Raw genomic sequence first — 21,324 nt, 5'->3', positions numbered from 1 at the left:
TACTTTATCTTCTTTTTTCATTGAAGATCTGGGTAAATAAGATGTCTGCCTGTGAGTTGGGGCTGCAGAGATGCAGTGAGACCAAAAATATTACATTGGACTGCTTTAATTCCTGTCCATGTCTGAGTTTTTCTTGCTTATTTGTGCACAGAGCAGACAAGTGACTTTAGGGGAGAAAATAAGACTCCAGCATCCCATCCTGCTCTTGCCAAACATGAGGCTCTGTGTTAGGTTGCTCTGCTAATTTCCTACTGGGAATGAGATACAGGGAGACTTCATGAGCTTGATGCTGCAGCTTCTTTTGCTGAATAATGGCTTAAAAATTAGCAGGCTTTTAAAAACAACTGCTAAAAAGGCCAGCTTGGGGGACATGCTGGAAAAAATGTGACAAAATCATTCATACAGACAATGCAAAATCAATGAGAATAAGCTGCAAACATAGATGTGAGCATGCAAAGATTGCTCAGGCACCTCCTCACTGAGCCAGACAGCTGTGCTCATCTGGTGATGGATTGGTCCAGCCACACAGAAAATCAATTATATTGTTCAGATTGAATTAAAGATGAAACTGTGTCTGCAAGGGACTCCTGGGTGTTGGGTCTCTGAGGAGGAAGACTTCACTTGGAGGACTTAGGGTCCTCCTGAGCTGCAGGAACTCTTCCCTGGCCAAAATCCTGTCCATGTCCTATGATGCTATGATGGTGAAGTCCTTTTTGAAGCTCCTCAGCTCTTCTTCAAGCAAGAGGGGAGGATCAGCCCCTTGACTCCCATGTTGGAGCATGGGGCATTGCTGCTCCCAAGTCATGTCCCTCTGTCACTGCACTGGGACAATACAGTGAATGGTGGTTGATGCTCCAAAGTTTGTGAGGTGGTTTTGCCATAAAGTTTTTGGTTGTGTCCCCTGTATGAAGAGGTTTGGAAAATGTGGATAGTGGCTTGGATATAGGAGCCTTTTCTGCCTGGGGCTGGAGCTCCATGCAAGGAGAGAGCTGTCTGCTGGAGATGACCTCTCTGGTGGGTGACATTCCTGATGCAGGATGGGCTTGTGTTGCTCTGTGATAGCAACTGGGAGTGATTTACTTCTGATTGTGTTTGTAAGGAAGGAGAAGCCAAGCAGAGTGTTCTCTGCCCCATCAGGAATGGGGTGGGGATACTTGGAGGGAGCTTTTGCACAGCTGCAGGAAGAAGGGGGCTGGATGCTGAAGTCTTGGGTCAGCAAGAGGAGAAGGGCTGATGTTTGGGCTGTCCTGGGGAAGACTGCTTTGGGGCTTGGAGCCTGCAGATGTAAAGCTGGGGGTCAGCTCACCAGATCTGGGTTCCTCAGCCAGGCTGTGGTGCCACACAGTGAGTACCCACCTGGTGCCTTCCAGCTCAGGTCAAGAAGGCATCAGAGCAGGGATTTAACCCTTGGGTGCATTGGCTGGGGGGGCAGAGGGATGCAAGCAGCAAATATAAGGGGCTTTTCCCCTTTTTCCTTCAGCTGTAGGAGCAGGAGAAACTTCACAGCCCTGGGTGTTGCTGTCTTGTCCTACCATGTGGATGGGGATGTTCCACATGGAGCTCTGGGGATGTGCTGTGGAGCTGGCAGGGATGACATTTCCCTGTGCTTTGTGGCATCTTCTGGAGGTTCTTGGTTGAGCTCTGGGAGCAGCTGTACAATTTCTTCTTGAGATGAGATTCCTGGAGACTCGGGTACTGAATGTTATCTGCAGCTAGAGCTGTAAATCAGACTTTTAAGCTGTTTCCTTATGTTTTCTCATCAATATAAATCAGCAATAATTATACTTTGCCTATCTTCAGGGGTATTGTGAGGTTTAATTACTTCTAAGGTGCTTTGCAATTACCTTGGATAGCTGAATTATGAGCACAGATTATATTTAATATCTCTTTTTTGTTTGAATCTTTCCTGCCACCCTCCTTTCTCCTCAGAACAAGCATTTGTGGATGTGTTTGCTAGAATAGAAGCCTTTTTTACCTAACAATGGACAACCCAGGCAATTAAAAGAGTCACAAGTGATTAATGTGGTTTCACTGGGTGAAAACTAAAGCAGGTAGCAATTAAATAATGGCAACCCTTGTGCTATCTCAGAGCAACAGATGGGGAAAAGCTTTAAAAACACCACTGGATCAGACACTGGGCAACAGGGGTGGGTTGGTCACAGCATGTAAGGGGCAGAAATGTGCATTACCTGGAAGGGTGAGCTGATGAACTGATTAATTGATGCTAACATGCCACTTATTTATGACCAAGCAATGGCAGACCCTCAGCTCTCAGGAACTAATGGACCTGGGATCAGATGGTAATGGATTTAAGGGCTCCAGGCAGCGTGTTTGGTGAGCAGGGATTGTAGGGAGCCCACTGGGATGCTGCAGCTTTGCCTCCCAAACCTGAAGGATAAAGTGGGGAAAGTGGTATCCTGCTGGGAATGGGGGCCTGGGGCTGGTATAGCTCTGGGTTGATGCTTCCTTGGGGTGCAGCACCATTGGGTGCAGCTGAGGTTTGCAGAGGTGGCATCACTGCTGCCTCTGTGATGGTGCCCAGCAAGTCCCTCTTCACCTGGCACTGCTCTGCAAATCACATTTAGGAGAAAGGAAAAGGAAAGATTTCTTTCAGTCAGACTTGCTCTGCAATCATTCCTGTGGCCAGTCTTGGTGTTCTGAGGAAGGCTGTGATGGCACAAGTCTGGTTAGTGCCACCAGTTCTGGTGCCCCAGAGCCCATTGCCCCCTCTTCCCAGGCACAAGACAAAGAGTGACACTTGCAGATGCTCATCCCTGACCTGATAGCAAAGCTCTTCAGGAGGGGCCTCCCTCCAGGCTCTTGGTCCAAATGAGCATAATTAGTTGAAACAATAAAGCTTTGTTAATTTGGCTGCTTCTGGCTGACTGGTGACGAAAGAGGTGGTGTCTGGGCAGCCCTGGCTGTGCAAACAGCCACTTGCTGAAATGGGGGAGCTGGGAGGTCTCTTTGGTTATACTGTAGCTGAGTATATAAAATTTCAAGTCTTTTATAAGGTTTGAATGTGCAGAAGGTGATGAGGGGGGTGCTGGTGGCAGTAGAGCTCAACCCTGTCCTTGTCCCCATCCTTGTGGAGCCAGAGGGATGTGAAAGGAGAAACCACTGTGCTGCTATTTAATCCTCCTGGGAGTCTCTATCTAAGCAAACCACCCTCAGCCTCTGCTCAGAGCTTGGAATTTATAGCCTGTGAGAAGCTTGTGCTGTCAGGAGAATGAGTTACTCCAAGGCAGGGAGAATAAATATAAAAGCCAGGTTTCCTTCACCAGCTCTCTCCTGGAGAGCATTGTGAAGCTGATCTTTGCCAAAGCCAGCAAGAGGTCTAGAATTAGAACAGATTTTAAATAATGTAGAAGCTTTTGTGGAAATGGACTACATTTCAAAGGACAGATATTAAAAGGGCATAATGTGCAGCTATTTCTGCATTGGTCTGTTCTTAAAGAGAGAAAGACACATTGTTGGCCAGAGATGTGACACCAAGTGGGGACTGAGGTGGTCAGGATACAATGTTAGAGGTTGGGAAGCTCATCCAGCTCTTAATCATTCAGTTCAAGCACTTCTCTGGGTGTGTGTGTGAGCACCTAGGTAAGAATCCTATGGCTGAGGGAGAGCATTAATGTCCTGGTAGAGACTCCATCTAGACTAGAGACCAAGTCTTCTGTCAAAGGACCAAATTTAGGCTGATGACCCATCAGGAGGGAGGGTTGGGTACATGGGGATTTCATTGGTCCCAGCTCATCTCTGCTCCTCAACTTCTTTTTTTCTTTCCAGAGAGGGTGATCAGGCATTGGAATGGGCTGCCCAGGGAGGGGGTGGATTCTCCATCCCTGGAGGTTTTTAAGAAGAGACAATGTGGCACTTGGTGCCATGGGCTGGGAACCACACGGGGAGTGGATCCAGGGTTGGACTTGATGATCTCAGAGGTCCTTTCCAACCCAGCTGATTCTGAGTTGGCCATTGCTGGTGGTGGTGGCCTATGAACCAGCCAGGCTGCTTCATCCTTAGGTCAAGTTCTTGCATCACTTAGGTCACTTTGGTCTGATCCCACGTGCTGCTAAGCACACTTAATTCTAGCTTGGAGTTGATGGGAGCAGAGGCAGCTCCTCAGACAGAATCCGTGGGGAAGGATGCTCAGCTCCTTCATCCCCTCTCAGCCCGGATTCAACGTTGTGTCCTGGTGCAAGCCAGGAGAGCCCTGGATCCTGCTCTTCCTCACGGGGCTGTGTTGCTGCTGTCTTTGCAGATGACAGAGGGTCGGCACTGCCAGGTTCATCTCCTCGATGACAGGAACTTGGAGCTGCTGGTTCAGGTACAGACTCTGCTCTTTTTGGGTCAGATTTTTTTTTGTTTCTTTTCTTTCGCGATGCAACTGGGGACTGATGCCTGAGTGATGTTTGAAGAAAAGTTCCCCTCAGTTCAAGAAGGACAGGGAAGTGCTTGAAAGAGTCCAGCGCAGAGCTACTAAGATGATTAAGGGAGTGGAGCATCTCCCTTATGAGGAAAGGCTGAGGGAGCTGGGTCTCTTTAGTTTGGAGAAAAGGAGACTGAGGGGTGACCTCATCAATGTTTTCAAATATGTAAGGGGTGAGTGTCAGGGAGATGGAGTTAGGCTTTTCTCTATGGTGACCAGTGATAGGACAAGGGGTAATGGGTGCAAGTTGGAGCATAGGAGGTTCAAGTTGAATATCAGAAAGAATTTTTTTACTGTAAGGGTGACAGAGCCCTGGAACAGGCTGCCCAGGGGGGTTGTGGAGTCTCCTTCACTGGAGACATTCAAAACCCACCTGGACACGTTCCTAGGCGATGTACTCTAGGGGGCCCTGCTCTGGCAGGGGGGGTTGGACTAGATGATCTTTCGAGGTCCCTTCCAACCCCTAGGATTCTATGATTCTATGATTCTATGAAAAGCTGTGTCTCCTCCTAAAGTAACTCCCAGGAATGGGATAAAGAGCTGTGTTTTCAGGCACTGAGACCTGAACTAGCAGGAGGTTTTCCCCTGGGAATTGCTGCACGGTGGGCAGAATATCTGCCATCAGTCTGTGTTCAGCTTTTCATCTGCTTTCACCAAAATTCTCAAAGTGTTTTAAATGCACCCCTGGTGTGCGTCCTCTTAGTACCCAATCTTTTCTTAATTGAGAAACCCCTCCTGCTGTAAGTGCAGGAAAACTGGAGCTGCCTTTCTCCAAGAGTGATGTTACAGGTTAAGTAGAGAATTGCCTCTCCATGCTCAGCACATCCCGTGGCTCCATGGAGAATCCCTTAATCCCACTGACCCAAGCCTGATAGAGCCACTTCTCTACTGAGTTGTGCAGCAGGGTTTTAACCTGGCCATGGGTATTTAAATGTCAATATTGGCAGCAATCCCCAAAATATTATATATGAAAAGCCTGCTCTGAAATAAGTGAAATTTATTTTTCTTCTTTCCGTAGCCCAAACTTTTGTCTCGGGAGTTACTGGATCTGGTGGCCTCACACTTCAACCTGAAAGAAAAGGAGTATTTTGGGATAACATTTATAGATGATACGTAAGTAGGTTTATTTATTTTGAACAGCTGTGTGATTATTGCAATGTGAAACCTCTACCTGATACCATGGCAGTTCCGTGTGATGGAAAAACAACTTTTTGAGAAGAAAGAAGAAGAAAGATTTTAATACCTTGTGCTTGTGCTGCTTGGCTGAGGAAAGGGGAAGGCACAAAACAAAATGCTTGGAAAGTATCCTCCAGGCACAGACCAAAGGATCCTTTTAAAATACCTTTCTGATGCTTTCACTTTTCACATTTACTTCGTAAAGATGAAAAAGCTGATTCAGCAATAATTTCCATGTGAACACCCTCAGCTTTCCTACTCTGTGCTTCTAGTAACAACAACAAAGTTTTCCATTTATTTTCAAAATTAATTGCTCTTACTGCTTTGCACTTTAATCTCAAATATATTACTGAGTCTTTTCCACTTCCCTAGCAGCAGTGAAATATGAGGTTAGGCCTTCCCATGAACAGCTTCCCTCTGGCTTCCCTGTCACTTTTATGTATCCTAAAAGCTGTTCTGCAGACCACCAAAAAAAAAAAAAAAGAGCTGCAAAAGCAGAACATGCTTGAAATGCACAGCCCTGGAAGCTGGGCTACTGCTGATGCTCAGGCAGCCCCTGCCCATCCCCTGGAACCTCTCTGGCTCCTGCTGCCAGGCTGGGTGAGATGCTGGATGCTGTGCTCAGGCTCTGGAGCTCTGGGGGAGATCTGCTTGCATGGCATTAACCTGCAGTCAGCTGGGTTAATTGAAATCTCAGCTGGTGTTCAGACTCATCTGTCAGCACTTTGCTGAAATGCTTCCCCACATCTGCTGGATGCAGGAGCAAAATCCACAGTGCCAGTGTCTCCAGGAGACTTAACCTGCCAAAAAAAAACCAAACCAAAAAAAAAAACCAACCAAAAACCCAAAACAAAACAAACAAAAAAATCCCAAAACAAACAAAAAAACAAAACAAAACAAAAAAAACGAATAAAAAAAAAAAAAAAAAGCTGGAGCAGAGCTGCTTAGGGCAGTGAAGAAATGGAGCTGTGCACGAGTACGGCCCCTAAATAAATCTCCTCTAGTCTAAAGGGGATAATGTTAGTCCCTGCTGTTCTCCATTAATGCTTTTTACAGTGTTCCTGATGGAAGCCTTCACCTACAGCTCATGTCAGAGCTGTGATTGGGGCCACCCTGCCAAGGCTGTTGCCATCTGGAGGTGCAGGACTGGCCCCGGGGAAGGGCTGGTGGTCACGGAGCTGGTGGACACTCCAGAGCCCTGACCACAGCAGTGTATTATTTTTACCACCTATTTTCATCTTGGCCTCTCCCTGGAATATATTTGCCACATCCTTGTGCTTTTAAGTGCTGGAAAATACTTTCCTCCAACTCTTCTGGAAGTCCCTTGAGGATGCTCTTTGCGCTTGGTTTATTTTTTCCACCCCAGAAGAGCTGCCATGAAATTCTTCTGGAGGTTTTTGGGTGCTGGTGCTCCCTCAAGCTGAGCTTTTAAGTGCTGCCAGGGGAATACCTCAAGGCTTGTTGGCACCTCCAGAAATCCCACTGAGACTCCAGAGGCTGCCTGGGTGTATGGGGCTGGGCTGGAAGGGAGTTTGTGGCCTCTGGAGGGCACCCATGCCCCAGCCTTTCAGGGCAGCTTTGGGCTCCTCTGCTCCCCCCAGGGTCCTCAGGGAGGTTACTGGGGTTTTGGGGGGGGTATTTTTGTTTTCTTTCTGGCTTCTTTCCACCTTCAGTCAGGGCAGCCACTGCAGAGAGGACTGTGTTCCATACAATGAGTGTGCCTGCAGTAAATCTCTGCCCTGAAGTGGGGTTTTCTGTCACCCTGGGGCTGGAGGTGGTGTAGAACAGGAGGAGTGGGGCTTGTGGCAGCAGAGTTGGGTGATCCTCATGCTCCAGAAGAGATCAGACCCATTTCTGCTCCAGGCAAACATCCAGCTACAAATCACTGATCCCCACTAAGCATGAGAAGTCAGTGGAAGCATCCCCATCTATAGCAAAGGAAAGTATTTCAATATTTAGGGGGTTTGGATGCCAAGCTGTGATTTTGGTGCTGCAGCTGAAAATACAACTGTAAAATTATTCCCTACCATCCAAAAGTTAATTGTATCAAAATCCAAGAGTTAGGGAAATAATTTGACATGTCTGCCTGCCTCAGAGCTGAATTCTGAACTTTTTAAAGGAGCTCTTGGAATAAGCATGAACCAAAAGAACACCATTTTCCCATTCCAGTTTTTAACCATCTCCCAACCTGTTCCCACAGAGGTCAGAGTGTTTGGCTGCAGCTGGATCACAGAGTCCTGGACCATGACTTGCCCAAGAAACCTGGCCCAGCAACTTTGTACTTTGCTGTTAGGTGAGTAATTTTTTTTTCCACAAAGAAAACATTACCACTTGGGTTTATTTATCACCAGGGATGTTTTGCTTAAAATACCTGATTACAGATTTGATAAAGGAAACACATGCTGAAGGAATATATTATTTTTAGAAGGAGATTAGGACCTGGGTAGATTCTGCTCTCTTTTGTATTTAACTACAAAATAAAGTAGTTTGGAACATGCTACTTTTTAGACAGTTAAAAGTTAGGATGTTGTTCCTAGGGTGGGTTTTTTTGTGTGTGTAAACCCCTATATTTTAAATATTTTCTTTGCCTGGCTTTTAAGAGTGCTAAATTTTAATAGAGTTTGTTTAAACAGTGGTGCTTACTTCTTCTTCCTTTGTTTAGTTAAGGGCTGTCTGTACTTGAAAGGGATTGCTGATGGTTTCTTTGCTCACACACGCTGTAGCCAGTCCTCAGGAGAGGATAAAATCCCTGGCAAAGTGATGATTTTGACCAATGTGATTGCATTGCTTCAGGGCCTGAAAGAAACCATGTCCTACAAGACAGAGCTATGCTGGCAGAAAAGACCAAATATCATATTCTTAATATTGTTGGAATACTTATTTTCCTTTCTCTGAGGAAAAAGAGAGCAACCTGACCTCATTTGCTTTTCATCTCTGGGTAAATTTATGCCTTGTGTGCTTAATCATTTGAAGCACTTCCAAGGCAGAGCCTCTCATGTAGTTGGATCTGTTGGCACTGTCACCTTGCTGTGTCCTCCCCACCCTCATCATTGAGGGAATGTTCAAAAAACAATACTTTTTTTTTTTTTTTTTGCTGAACATGTGCTTATTTGTGGTGAAGTTTAGAGCTTCTCTTCCCCACTTTTAAAAAGGGTTGATGGGCTTTTCTGTATATTCTGTGTTTGATGAGGATCTAGTATGCTGTAAGATATGAAAGAGAGTCCAAGGAATGAAAGAAAGTCCAAGAAAACTGGGAGGGAGACATCTGATGGGCATTTCTTTGGAATTGGTGGTGTTGGCTTGGGATATTAATTTTGTCCCTCCCCGTTGCAAGATGGTTTTGTACAGGGCATGGTGGGCAGAGACCTGGGCAAGAGTTACTATCTGAGGAGTGGGCTTGGGAAGATCAACTTCTAGAAGCTATTTTTAACCTCTCTGAGGTCATAATGAGAGCCACAAAAAAGCAATGAGGAGCCAAGTGAGAGTGTGGGCAGTGAGAAGCAGAAAAAAAGGAGGATACAGAAATAATATAGACACTGTCTGGTCTGTAGAAAAGAGCTCTTCCAGCAGAATAGCCACTTGAAAACCTGCAGCTCTCTTCTTTGGTACAACTTTTTGGATAAGTAAGCCACTCCAGTCCTTTGCTCCATTGCATGAGCCTTGGGTGGTTAGTTCAGACACTTATCTTATATAAACACATTTGCCTTGTCATAGCCTATTTCTTAATTAAGATTCCCATGAAAGCAGCCAAAATACAGAGCTGAAGCTGTGTGCACCCCTGGTTTGAACTGCAGAGCACAGCTGGGTGGGGGACAAGTGGCAAAGGGGGGCTGGGCAGGAGCCCCAGTGCTTGGCTCCTGTCCCCCTGGGCTGGGCAGTCTCCAGCCATTCCAGATGTGACCATGTTGGTGGCTGATGTGTCCCCTGGGTCAGGCAAACCTCCCTAAACAGCCTTCTGCAGGTTTGAAACAGGCTCAGCCATGAGCAGAATAAAGTTTTTTGAGATGCCAGTGGAAGTGACAGGGCCCTGAGCTGCTGTTTTCATAGCAAGTGGCAAATGTACAACAGGATCAGTTCTCAGGATCCCCTTCAGCACTGCACTGGGCAGCTTCCAGTAGCAGTACTGGGAATGGAGGGAGGGGGATCCTAGACACCTGGTTATGGCTCTCCTTTTGTTCATAACCTTTTGGCCCTTAGCTTTTGCTGTGCAGTAATGAAAGGCATTCTAATCCTTTCAGATTTTCATTATTTTTCCTCAGTCCAGTCATGTATATTTTCATAAGGCACACACAGCTTGTAAAGGGCTCTATAACGCAGACTTAGGACTTAGAAAAGCATCATTCTAGTTTCAAGGATGCTTGCAGCATCAGGAATAGAAGCAGAACACATTTTATGGTGTTCCCCGAGATGCCTGTCAGCATCTTCAGCATCTTTATCTCTGTGGTCCAGTGTTCCCCATCTGTCCTGTGGTGATAAGAGTGTGCAGTTTGTACCAGGGAAGAAATGGAGCACACAGACTTGGCTGGGGTGGGGGCAGCACTTCCCTGGTGCCCTCTCCCTAAATCCATAGATCCTGTGGTCTCCTGGGATGCTGGGAGCTACCTCTCTTCAGAGCCAGGGGTACCATCCTGCTTCTGAGGATGTGAGCTGGGTCTGACTCTTAGTGGAAAGAAACTGCAAGTGCAGCTGAGGTCATTAGTTGAGGAAAATCCCCTTTTTGAGGGAGGAAGGGCCATGCTGTGAAGGACCAGTCTAGCAGCAGGTTGGAAAAGGACAAAGAGTGAGGGTCCTGCCCTCGGATGCTCTGCATTTCTGGGGAGAAACACTCAGGTGTATTTGAAGTGTGAGGCTGTTGGGGAAAAATTATATTGGGTGTGATCACGAGAGGATGAAAATTCTTGTGGCTATTACAGTTCTTGATGAAAGGGGAATCATGGAAATGTCAAACAACCTTTCAAATGTCTGGGGCAGGCTGCTGAGCTTGGGTCTACCCCTTGGCCAGGCTGCATGCCTGCCAAATGGGTAAATTATCTTGTTATCCTGCAGGAGCATCGTGGGGAGTGCTTTAAAATTAATTTGGTGAAACACACAGTAGGAATGCAAAATATTAAACCAATTACTGCTTAATGTATTGCTTGTCTCAAGTCACACTAACAAGGGCAGCAGTTCTTAGCTCCTTACTCACTGCTTCTTACCACACACTCCATGCTGCTGCTGTGCTCTTCTTGCAAATCTACACCAAATCTACCCCAGGACCTCAGTGACAGGAGCTTGAGGCTGTCAGGAGGTTTGGGAGGAGTTGGCCTTGTTCTGATAAACATCATGGGCTGTGTGCCTGGTGCTGGCCATCCAGCCCTTGGGCTATCCAAGGCAAGACCCTGGGAAGCCCTGGTGTGGTCTGGGCTTCGGGGGCAGTGGTGGCAGTGACCCAGGTCTTGCTTGGCTGGGAAAAATGTGTATCTTCTGTCTAGTGGGAGGGTTAGAACCCAACACATTCCATAGGGTCCCCCTACCTCCATAGGGACCTGTAGCACAGGTATCCTTTTGGATCCAGCTAAGGAAGGACTGACAGGACCACACTGACACAAATTTGGCTCTTTAAACTGAGCTGGCAGTTCCACACTCCTCAAATTAGAGATGGGTTTTCTCCCCACCATTTAATGCACCCCAACACTGTTGGCTCTGATGCTCTGAGTGAGTCAGGGAGGTGCTCAGACAGGTTGTGTGGGGTTGTGCAGAGTGCCATACGTGGTCTTTGCCATAGCTCTGGAACAAACTGGGACCCATCTGCTTATCTTGGCCGGGCCAGAATGACCAGAAATTGCTTCTGTTTGGTGTCTGTGTCTCTGATACATAAACCCATGGCCTTGAGGAAGAGGAAGGTAATGAGCAGTGCCTTGAAGGCTGAGCTGGTTGCAGCCCTTCCATGTAAACCTCTGGTTTTGGGGCTCCCATTGTCATTAGGATGGATGTGTCCCATGGGATGGAGCTGACCCCAAAGCATTCCTTGCTCTTTTTGCTTGTCTTGGAGTGAAGTTCCTGGTGCTGAGCCCCTTGCTCCTGGAGGAAGGACAGTCCTGCCAAGCTGCCCCTGGTCCCTCTTCCCCAGCAAAGCTTTCTGACCTGCTATTTGGAGTGACCTTTTCCATTTGGAGTTATCTTTTCCACTTCTGTGACTTTATCTCTATAGGAAGGATGGGCTTTGCTACTTCAGCATTCAACGTGGTTTTCAAACGAGATGAAAAGTCATCAGATTCGTGTGATCTATTGAATGAGGACTTTGTTGTTCCCTGTGTTCTGTTGGGTTGTGATTTTCTGCTTGGTCCCTCCTAACAGGCAGGAAATTAAGTGCAGTAGCTCATAGTTCCTCTGTGCCACTTTATTGCTAGAGAACAAAACACTGAGGAAATAAAGTGATTTGACAGAAGATGAAACCTATTCAAGAAAGTAACTTTTTGCTGTGTGGTTTTGTTCTTTTTTAAGGTTCTACATTGAAAGCATTTCCTTCCTGAAGGACAAAACTACAGTAGAGCTGTTCTTTCTGAATGCCAAGTCCTGTGTACACCAGGTAAGGCTCAGCATCCTTCAGAGCCCTGTTGTGCATCTACATTTTATTGCTTCTCCAGCACCTACACAGTCCTGCAAATTTGCTAGGAGCTGCATCTGATTTCTAGACCATATTTTGAAGTATTGAGAACCCTGGGTGTTTTTTCTTCTCCTTTGCTTACGTGCTGATGCTTCAGGCAAATGGATGAGGGTGGTTTCCTTCTCCTGTTTTCAGAGCCCTGCTGTGAGCTCCCTGCACTAGAATAAGTCTTAAATACTCAAAAGCTTTTAAGCTGTTTGAAATCTCCTATACACTGCATAGCAAACACTCCAGACAAGCATCTCTCCACTGATCTTGAGTCAAACCTTTCTCAGGAAGAAAAGACTCACGAGGAAGGTCCTTGCACTGTTAATTTGGTTCCTGCTTTCCTGCCTTAATTCAGTGAAGTAATAAATTCTATAAAGTAGCAATCAAAGAATTAAAACACTTCTTGTATTTATGCTTCGGTTAAGGAGCTTCCACTGCTTTCTTAGGATGTTTAAATTGGTAATATATATATTTTGCAAAATTACTTCATGGCATGCTAGCCAAAAGTTTAAAATAAGGTTCATCTGCTGCAGATACGTCTTGGTCTGAAAAAAGGAGTGAGTGTGGCAGCCACCTTTGCCATGTCCCTAAGAACCAGGAGTGCAATAGCAGCTGCAGTTCAGTGGACTTTACTCCAATGGTATCTCTGGGATTTTCCAGCTAATGTCAAACTGAGGGATCTGGCGCTTTTTTTTTTTTTTTTTTTTTTTTTTTTTCCACTAACTTATGGTTCAATCCTTCTAGGAGGGTCACTCAGTCCTTACAACCTTTTATTGGAAAGCAATCCTGTATTGTTAGCTGGTGGTGGAGTTTGTTATAGCTGCCCATAATTTTCACAGTTAATATTCTCTATACTTTAGAGGGTTCTTACTCAATATCCAGTATTCATTATTTTATGGTGGGGTCAGAAGTCTGAAGTGGAAGTGGTTAATGGCAAAGTTGTGACTGTGTTTAGTACAGGAATTGCTGTTTGGAAGAGTGGAGAAAATTGTTTTTTTACAACATGCTGATCTTTTAAAGAACTAGGGGGTCTCACTGGCTGAGATTCACAAAAAGCAAATCTCCTTTTGCCATATCTGTCATTTTAAAAGAAAGATTTTGGCAACTCGTAGTGATCCTTTCACAGAAAAGTTTGGATCGACAGCACAAATAATTCTGGAATTGGGAAATGGGTCTGGTTTTGGGGCAGGACATGAGAAATGCTGTTGGAACAAACCATAGGCAACAGGGAAACACCTGGGTGTAATTGTACCTGTGTATGCAAACAGCATGAGAGAAAGGAAAGAAGAGAGGCATAGGAGAATTGCCCTCACTGAGGGTAGACACTCATGTCACCAAACCAGGCTGAATAAAAGGTTGGGTCTTGTTTTCCCCTGTGGCTTGTGAGGTGTCTGCTCTAATTGCTACATCCCAAACTTCTGCCTTGCCCATTCCTGCAAGCAAAACTGCCAGAAGCAGGGAGGTTTTCTCTCCCGTGCCATTTCTGTGGGCAGTGGAGGGATGAGGAGCATCCCTGCCTCCTGGGAGAGGAATCTCTGGGCAGGGCTGAGCAAGTAGGGAAAGCTGAGTTAGGGTTTCACACCCTGGCTGCAGCTCCCTCATCAGGAGCCAATTTGTTTGCTTCCAAGGTACTTTTCATCCAGTGGTTTTCAACCTTCAAATAGAATCATAGAATTGGCTGGGTTGGAAGGGACCTCAGAGAGCATCAAGTCCAACCCTTGATCCACTACCACTGCACTGAGTGGTACATGGCACTGAGTGCCACATCCAGCCTTTGTCTTAAAAACCTCCAGGGAATCCACCCCCCTCCCTGGGCAGCCCATTCCAATGTCTGATCACCCTCTCAGTAAAGAAATTCTTTCTAATGTCCAACCTAAACCTCCCCTGGCACAACTTGAGACCTCTTGTGCTCTTTTGTCTTGCTGAGAGTTGCCTGGGAAAAGAGCCCAACCCCCCCCTGGCTCCAACCTCCTTTCAGGGAGTTGGAGAGAGTGATGAGGTCTCCCCTGAGCCTCCTCTTCTCCAGCCTCAACACCCCCAGCTCCCTCAGCCTCTCCTCATAGGTTCTGTGCTCGAGTCCCTTCACCAGCCTAGTTGCCCTGCAATAAGTTCTTTTAAAAATATTCTGTCCCACTTGGTAAACTTAACAGCCAGGCTCTAAGTTGCAAGTGGTGCCTATGGGATCAGTTCTCAATATTTAAGGCCACAGGTTGTGGGCAAGAGGGTGCACAAAGGTACCTCAGATGTGCTCACATATTGTGTTATGGTCCCGTGGTGCTGCAGGGACGAATGCAGAGGGTGCAGGATGAGCTCTGTCAGCTCCTGACCACCAGCAGATTCCCCAGCTCTGGTGAAGCAAGTGGCTGATGCTCCCTGATGACAGTGAGGAATGTTTCCTGGCATTTCTCACTCATTAATCCAGCTCCAGGAGGTCAGACCTGCCTCAACTTGGCATCTCTTTTTAAAAAAATTTAATTCCTCTTCTTTCTTGTGTGAGTCATGAAATCCTAGTGCCCCAAAAAGCAGCAATCTCCACCCAGCCCTATGCTCAGGGATGCTCCTCAAATCACAGGGTCTGCTGGAGGATGCCCGTATCCTCAGCTGGATCTCTGCATGAAGCTTCTGCCAGGAATGATGCTCAGAGTAAATGCTGCAATAGTGGGGTGGGAGAAGACCTGTGTGGATAAGATTGCTTAAAAGCCAGTCCTTTTTTGTTTGGGTTTGGGGTTTTTTTTGTTGTGTTTTGTTTTTTTTCTTTCACAAAGCTGTTTCCAAAGTTTTCATGGTAGCTTCTCTAAATCCAGCATGGTGCAGAGGCCCAAGTGCTTGCAGGAGCTTGTGTTTGTGTCCTCTTGACATTCCTGAGCCACTGGCATGTGTTGACAGCACTGCAGTGTGTAAGCACTCCTGCTCCCATGGCTTGTGTGCTTGGAATATGATGCTTTAAAGGAATATGATGCTATCCTGAGCAGAGGGCAGGAGGGTGACTTTCCTCTCTGCATGAGGAGATCTTGATGGGGCTCTTGCTGATGTGCAGGACACCCCACGGGAGCCAGCTGGAGGGTGTTGGCCAAGCTTGGTGCCAATCCCTCTGCTGGAGGAGGGGATTTATCCTTGGCTGAGTTCAGAGGCTGCATCAGAAATGTATTTACAGGATGTGCAGACAATCCTGTGTGGGAAATCCTCTAAGTGGCTGTGTCTAATCAAAGAGAAGGGTATCTCTGTAATGAAGCCTGGCATCTCTGGGCATGGGCTGGAGCTGCTGGGCAGTGTGTGTTGGCTGTTTTACCCCAGATGACTTGAGAGGTTTTGCTCCCAGCTGAATAAAAATGCAGAATAAATAGTATTGCATATTAAATACATTATTTATTACGTGATAGCTTACCAAATATGGCTTCTGAATAATAAATAATGTAATTTAAACCTGCATAAAAGTTCTGGAAAGGGCTAAGGCTGACTTTGTGCTCTATAGTGCAGAACCATGCTCTGCTTCTTCACCTTTCAACTCCACATTCCTTCCTGCAAATGTCTCTGCTCCTTTCTGCAAATCTGATAGGACTTTTTTTCCCTGCTAAGTCTTGGAGGAATCTGGAGCTTGTGCACTTTGCAATTTCTGTAGACATTTTGGCAAGGCAAGAAGAAATAGACAATAAAATCTCTACTGCCAAAAATGTATTTCTTTCTACTCCCCACCCACTCCCCCACCTCCATCCTCTTTTATGCAGTCAAAGCTCCTTTGTGCCTCTGGGCCCTTTGCTGCTTTTGTGCATCCTCTGGGAGCTGTTGTTCCCTACTCAGTCCCCCCCTTGCCTTGTCCTCATCCCTTGAGAGCAGCTGGGAGCAGGGGGATCCCCTTTGCCCCAAACAGAGTTATTATACTTTTATATATATTATACTTTTATAAATCACACTTGAGCAGTGTTCCCTGAAGCAGAGAATCCCTGTGCACCCAATGCAAGGACCCCAGGGCTGATGCTTCCTCCACACCCCTCCCATCATCATCTTCCTCCTCAGCAGTGTAAGGCAGCCCTGCTCCACGTGCCTTGGGAATGAAATGTCCTTTGGATTTGCCAGCACAGCCTGTTCAGGGCTTTGCTGCCCTCCTTCTCCCTGGCTCTCCTTGGAGATCAACTGAACTCAGCATCTGCACCAAAGAGCACCCACTGGTTCCTCACCCTTGGTGCCTGCACAAACCTTGGCCTCCAGCCCATGTAACAAATGTTTCCAGTGCTCTGGCCTCCTTTCATGATCAGCTGCCCTCTTTTTCCTCTGACATTTCAGTCTCCAGGTCCTGTGTGGTCCAGCCAAATGCCTGGCTCCTGCTCACCAGCATCCATGCTTTGGAGCTTGGAGAGGTCCTGTGTGTTGTCAGGAACACCTGGGCCACTGAGCAGGAGGTAGAACTGATAAAACTTGGTAAAACTTAGATCTCCTGGTCTATGGAAGGGCCTCCCAGTGACTTAGTTAGAAGCTTGCTTATCCACATGTATTTTTGGATGATGCAGTGACTGGAAGGATGCTTGGTCTATGTCTGGGCTCTGTTTTTCCACGTGCTTCTTTTTTACAAGGCTTTGAGAACTTCTGCCTGAAAACCTTCAGTGGTGACAACTTCAGTTTAAAAGCTTTTTTTTTTCCTGTCACTGACTGTAAAAGCTGGATTTAGATTTACAGAGGGCTCTGAAATCTACTCTACAGCTGGAAATTGAAACAGTGAAAGCCCAGCCCTTGGTTTCAGGTGAAATGGAAGTGATGTGTTTGGACAGGGACAGAGGAGCTTTGTAACACCCTCAGTGTGTTATTGCACAGCCCATGACCACAGCTGGAATACTTTTAAGGAGGTGGGTCAGAACTGGTCACACACATGTTGATGATAAATTGGGAAAAATAAATTAGTCTGTTCTTCTTTTCAAAACAGCCAAGTTTGGAAAAATAACACCCTACTTGGCTAGTGAAGCACTGTCATGTTTATTGCATATTGGAGTTAACCTCCATATAGCTCTGCAGCCATGCAGTTGACTCTTTGCCAGTCCTTAAAATACATTCTGTAAACTAAGATCTTGGTCAAGTTGGCTGTGTTCCTCTTTTCCTCTCTATATTTGGGTGTTGAGGAGTTTATTTAATTTCCCATTTGTTTCAAGGACTTGCAAGAATTGCTTTAAAAAAAAAAAAAAAAAAAAAAGAAGAAGGAAAAGGGAAGCAAGTCAAAAGCAATGGAAGTTTTGGGAGGAGACTGTAATGGTGATAGCTTTGTGAACAGCACTTGGCAGCCTGAAGACCAATGCTTACCAAGAGGAGTTGTTGAAACAGACCCTTGGTGTGAGCATAAAGCCTGGCTGGCTTCCAGCTCGTGGAGAGCAAAGTAGTCATATATCAGAGAGCTCTTGAAAGTTTTATAACAGATATTTCCTAATTCTTCCCCATCCCTAGGGAGAGGGGAGTGTTGCCATGCAGCCTCACAACCATGCAGTCTGATCCTAGCCAAGGCTATTAAAAAATGCTCTGTCCTTTGCCTCTGTTTGCTGTTCTGCTCCTGAAGATGGGATGTGTAGAGCCCAGGACAAGGACCACTTGGCCTTCTGCACCTTCAGGGCTTTTATCTTTCCCCCTCCATGGCCCAAAGCCCCTGCCAGCTTGTCAGCAGATGAGAAGGATGGCAATGTGGTCATGCCTGTGAGCAAAATGTGGCAGAAGGAGGGGGGACAGGACCTTATCACAGAATCATAGAATTGGCTGGGTTGGAAGGGACCTCAGAGATCATCAAGTCCAACCCCTGGACTTGACTTGACCTTGGACCTTCATGCAGATCTCCATGGGTCACCCAACTTGTTAACTCCATGAGACCCCCTGGGGGGCTGTGCTGGTGGCTTGGGGATGAACATTCCTGGGGTGGGTGTGTGTATGGACAGTCAAGGGACACTACACAGCACCTTGGAGTGGCTGAGATTGGACCAAAGCTGCTGCTGGAATGGGTGCTGGTGCCCCAGGGACCTCCTGAGGCTCTTGGCAGGAGAGGTGTCACTTGTGTCCCAGCTGGGCTGGCCCATTCCATGTGAAGGCTTCTGTGGTTTGCAGCCAAAGTTTCATACCTTGCATTTCCTGATGCAGTCACCTCCTCCTTGGGTCTAACTCCTGGTGTTAATTGCCATGCAGAGTTCTGCACCTTTGATCTCCTGGCCACAGGGTAAAGATGCTGTGACAGCTCAGCCAGCTCTGCTGTTGGTGAGTGCTGGGTACCACACTGGGGTGCTGTGGTAGGAAAGGGAAAGGCTGTGATTATATGTTAATTCTAATGACACTTGTCATGTACTCTGGCTTGCAAACAGGGAAGTATTTATGTCCTTCCCACCCTTCTCCACGTTAATCTTAGATTAATGTTTAAAAAAAAAAAAAAAAAAAAAAAAAAAAAAGCAGCATTAAACATGTGCTGAACAGTGTGGACCCAACCTGAGCAGCTGCTGCTGCCCTTGGAGTTTCATCTGGTGTTGGCTGAAGCACAAACACAAGCAGAGGGAAATAGATGAGGGTGGGTGGCAGAACCAGCAAAATAGAGTGAAACAGAGAAAGCTGAAGCTCTTGCTCACAGTGAGGCACTCCCAGCTCTTTCTTCAGCTGGGTTGGCCTAAACTGATGGGGTGGGAAGCAGTAGATCCTGCCAGGAGGGAGCTTGGTGGCTGCTGCTCAGGCATTGAACTGTGTTCAGTCTCAAGTTGTGCTCTCTCTCATCTGAGTAGGAAGGGCTGTAGGGCTGGGGGAGCCCAGCTCATCCACACCATCACTGGATGAGATGAAAGATGTCCTGGACCATCCAAATGCTGTGAAGGGGCTCCTGAGCCATGCAGCCTGTGCTCCCTGTGGTGTCCATGCAGCATGAGAGCACATCTGAAGTGCCTCTTTAAGGATAGTCAGAAGGACCAGTCTTTAATTTGCTTGAATAAGGGCTCATTTTCTGCCTCTCCTGCTGCTTTACCCCTTCCCTTGCCCTCCCTATGGAGGCAGCCCCTTGCTTTGCTGGGCTTTTTCTCAGCTCAGTGCTTCCAGCTTGGGGAAACTGGCCCTGGTTGAGATGCTCAGCAAAGTTTGGAGCTTCCACTTGAGGATGGGATGGGATGGGATGGGATGGGATGGGATGGGATGGGATGGGATGGGATGGGGGGGTATCCAGGCAGTGTGAGCAGCAGGTGACACCCCGGGGGCTGAGCTGTGGCTGTGAATGCCGGTGATGCAGGCGGGTGCTTTAAAGTTGGGAGGATTATTCTCTTGCAGCTATTGCTTGCCTCCCTGGTGTAATTACCCAGCTCTGCCACACCGACAGAGCCAGTTGGTGAATTAGCCTGACCCACTTACAGCTCAGCTCCTGTCTCCTAACGTGGTGTGGCCAATAACCCCTCCCCAGCCCATCCTAAGGGCTCAGGGCTGCTTTGTGCAGCCTCTGCTCCCCAAAAAAGCCTTCACCACTGAAAAGCTGCTGAGCTTTCTGCACTCTGGGGACCTGTCCTTGTGTCCCCTGGCTGTCAGGACACACCGTGGGGACACTGGAGCCATTATGGTGGTGATGGGTGAGGGCACGGGTGCTGGCATCGCTTTCTTCACTTGTGCTGGGTCCACACCCAGCTAATTGCTTCCCTGGGTTTGGACACCTTGTAGTGTGCATTTAAGTCCTTCCTTTCACTCTAATTGCACCCTTCTTCCAGCTTTTTTTTTAATCACCTTTCAGTAATCCTGGGTAATTATATGCAATATTGTGGCTGTCTTGAGGCTACTCAATCACAGTGTGGATATTTGGGGGCCTCTTTGGTTGATAAAGTTAAGGGGTTGTTTTGAGGGAAGAGGTGTGTTAGTATCTCAGTGCTCAAATCTCCATGTAAAATGGTTTTGTCATCAGTCTTTGACCTCTGGAGGTTCTGTGTGCCTTGAGCAAAGCATATTGGTTTCCATCTCTTGATGTGGCAGCAAGGGGTTAAATGTGACAGTTCATGTGTTGCTTATTTTTTTTTTTTTTTTAATCTGAGTTTACAGTTTAAAGATTTGCTTAGCACAGTTAATGCTTATCTGACTATCTTCATTCTCCATCTGTTTTCATCAGGATTTTAGACTTATATCTCTGTGACAGTAAATTCTAGTGTTGTTGCTGTGTCTAATGAGGGTTCACTGCTCTATTCATGACCGAGCTTGTGATTTTTACACATTCATAAGTCTGGGTCTGGGCAGCAAAAGACTTCAGCTCCTATCTGACTCAGGGGGTATATTCTGCCTATGGGCACAGAAAGCAGGTCCTTCCTAGCTAACTTCCTTCCTAGCTCCTGAGATTCTGACCTATTTCTGCTCCCCAATAATTGCCACCCAGTTTGGATGTCTGCTGCTATCATTTATTATTCTGATGTGTGTCAGTATGACAGAACCCCCCACCTGAATCTGCTGGACCAAATGCCACGTTTAGATGAGCCAGTGGCCTTTTGGAGAGCTACACAAGGGGCTGAGCCTGTCTCAGTGGTTCAGATGATTGATCCCTCTGCAAACTCTAATCGAAACATCAGTTTCATCCCCTCCCTGGAGCTGCACCTGCTGGTCTGTTTCAGCTTATTTACATCTAAAATGGAGAAGACTTGGATTCCATTGTCTGAATTACATCCATCCACCCATCCACTTAACCTTGCACTAGTGACCTTGCTTCCACTTGGGATAAATCTAGGAACCCTTCCATCTTCATCTTCATCGTGTGACCATGTGAGCACTCACTGCTTGGGCTCCTGAGGCCCCTCACCAGCTCCCTGAGGTCTCTCTTGAATTACCCTGGTGATTGCAGGCATTACAAATGAATCTCCTTACAGCCATTTTCCCCACCTATTTTTGAATCCCGACCTCGCTGTTAAAGCACTGCTAAAACCCCCTGTCTGCTAGCCTTGGGGGCAGGAAGATGGTTATAAAATCTCAATGTTGTGATGCTGTGCTCCTGAGTGACACGTTTCACTATATGGATTTGGGTCAGGACCAGGGCTGTCCAAATTCCTTGACAATCCAGGGCTGGATCACATTATAGCAGTGGCCAGTAGGGGAACCAGGTGGCAAAGTGTTAAATTATGATGGAAAA

At 46.8% G+C, this 21,324-nt stretch overlaps 1 protein-coding gene across 2 annotated transcripts in view; it reads left to right on the top strand.

Moving 5' to 3' along the window:
- The window catches only part of FRMD4B (FERM domain containing 4B), an 83,674-nt gene that overhangs the window by 15,866 nt on the left and 46,484 nt on the right, over window positions 1-21,324 (top strand). For both annotated transcript variants that reach the window (XM_071756285.1, XM_071756286.1), the window contains exons 2-5: window positions 4,259-4,324; window positions 5,445-5,539; window positions 7,803-7,895; window positions 12,086-12,170. In XM_071756285.1, coding sequence (XP_071612386.1) covers window positions 4,259-4,324; window positions 5,445-5,539; window positions 7,803-7,895; window positions 12,086-12,170 — 339 coding nt within the window. The remainder of the gene's footprint in view (window positions 1-4,258; window positions 4,325-5,444; window positions 5,540-7,802; window positions 7,896-12,085; window positions 12,171-21,324) is intronic.

This window comes from Heliangelus exortis, chromosome 12 (assembly GCF_036169615.1).
Source record: "Heliangelus exortis chromosome 12, bHelExo1.hap1, whole genome shotgun sequence".
NCBI lineage: Eukaryota > Metazoa > Chordata > Aves > Apodiformes > Trochilidae > Heliangelus > Heliangelus exortis.
The sequence above is the reverse complement of the archived record's forward strand: the minus strand, read 5'-3'. Positions and strand labels throughout refer to the sequence as shown.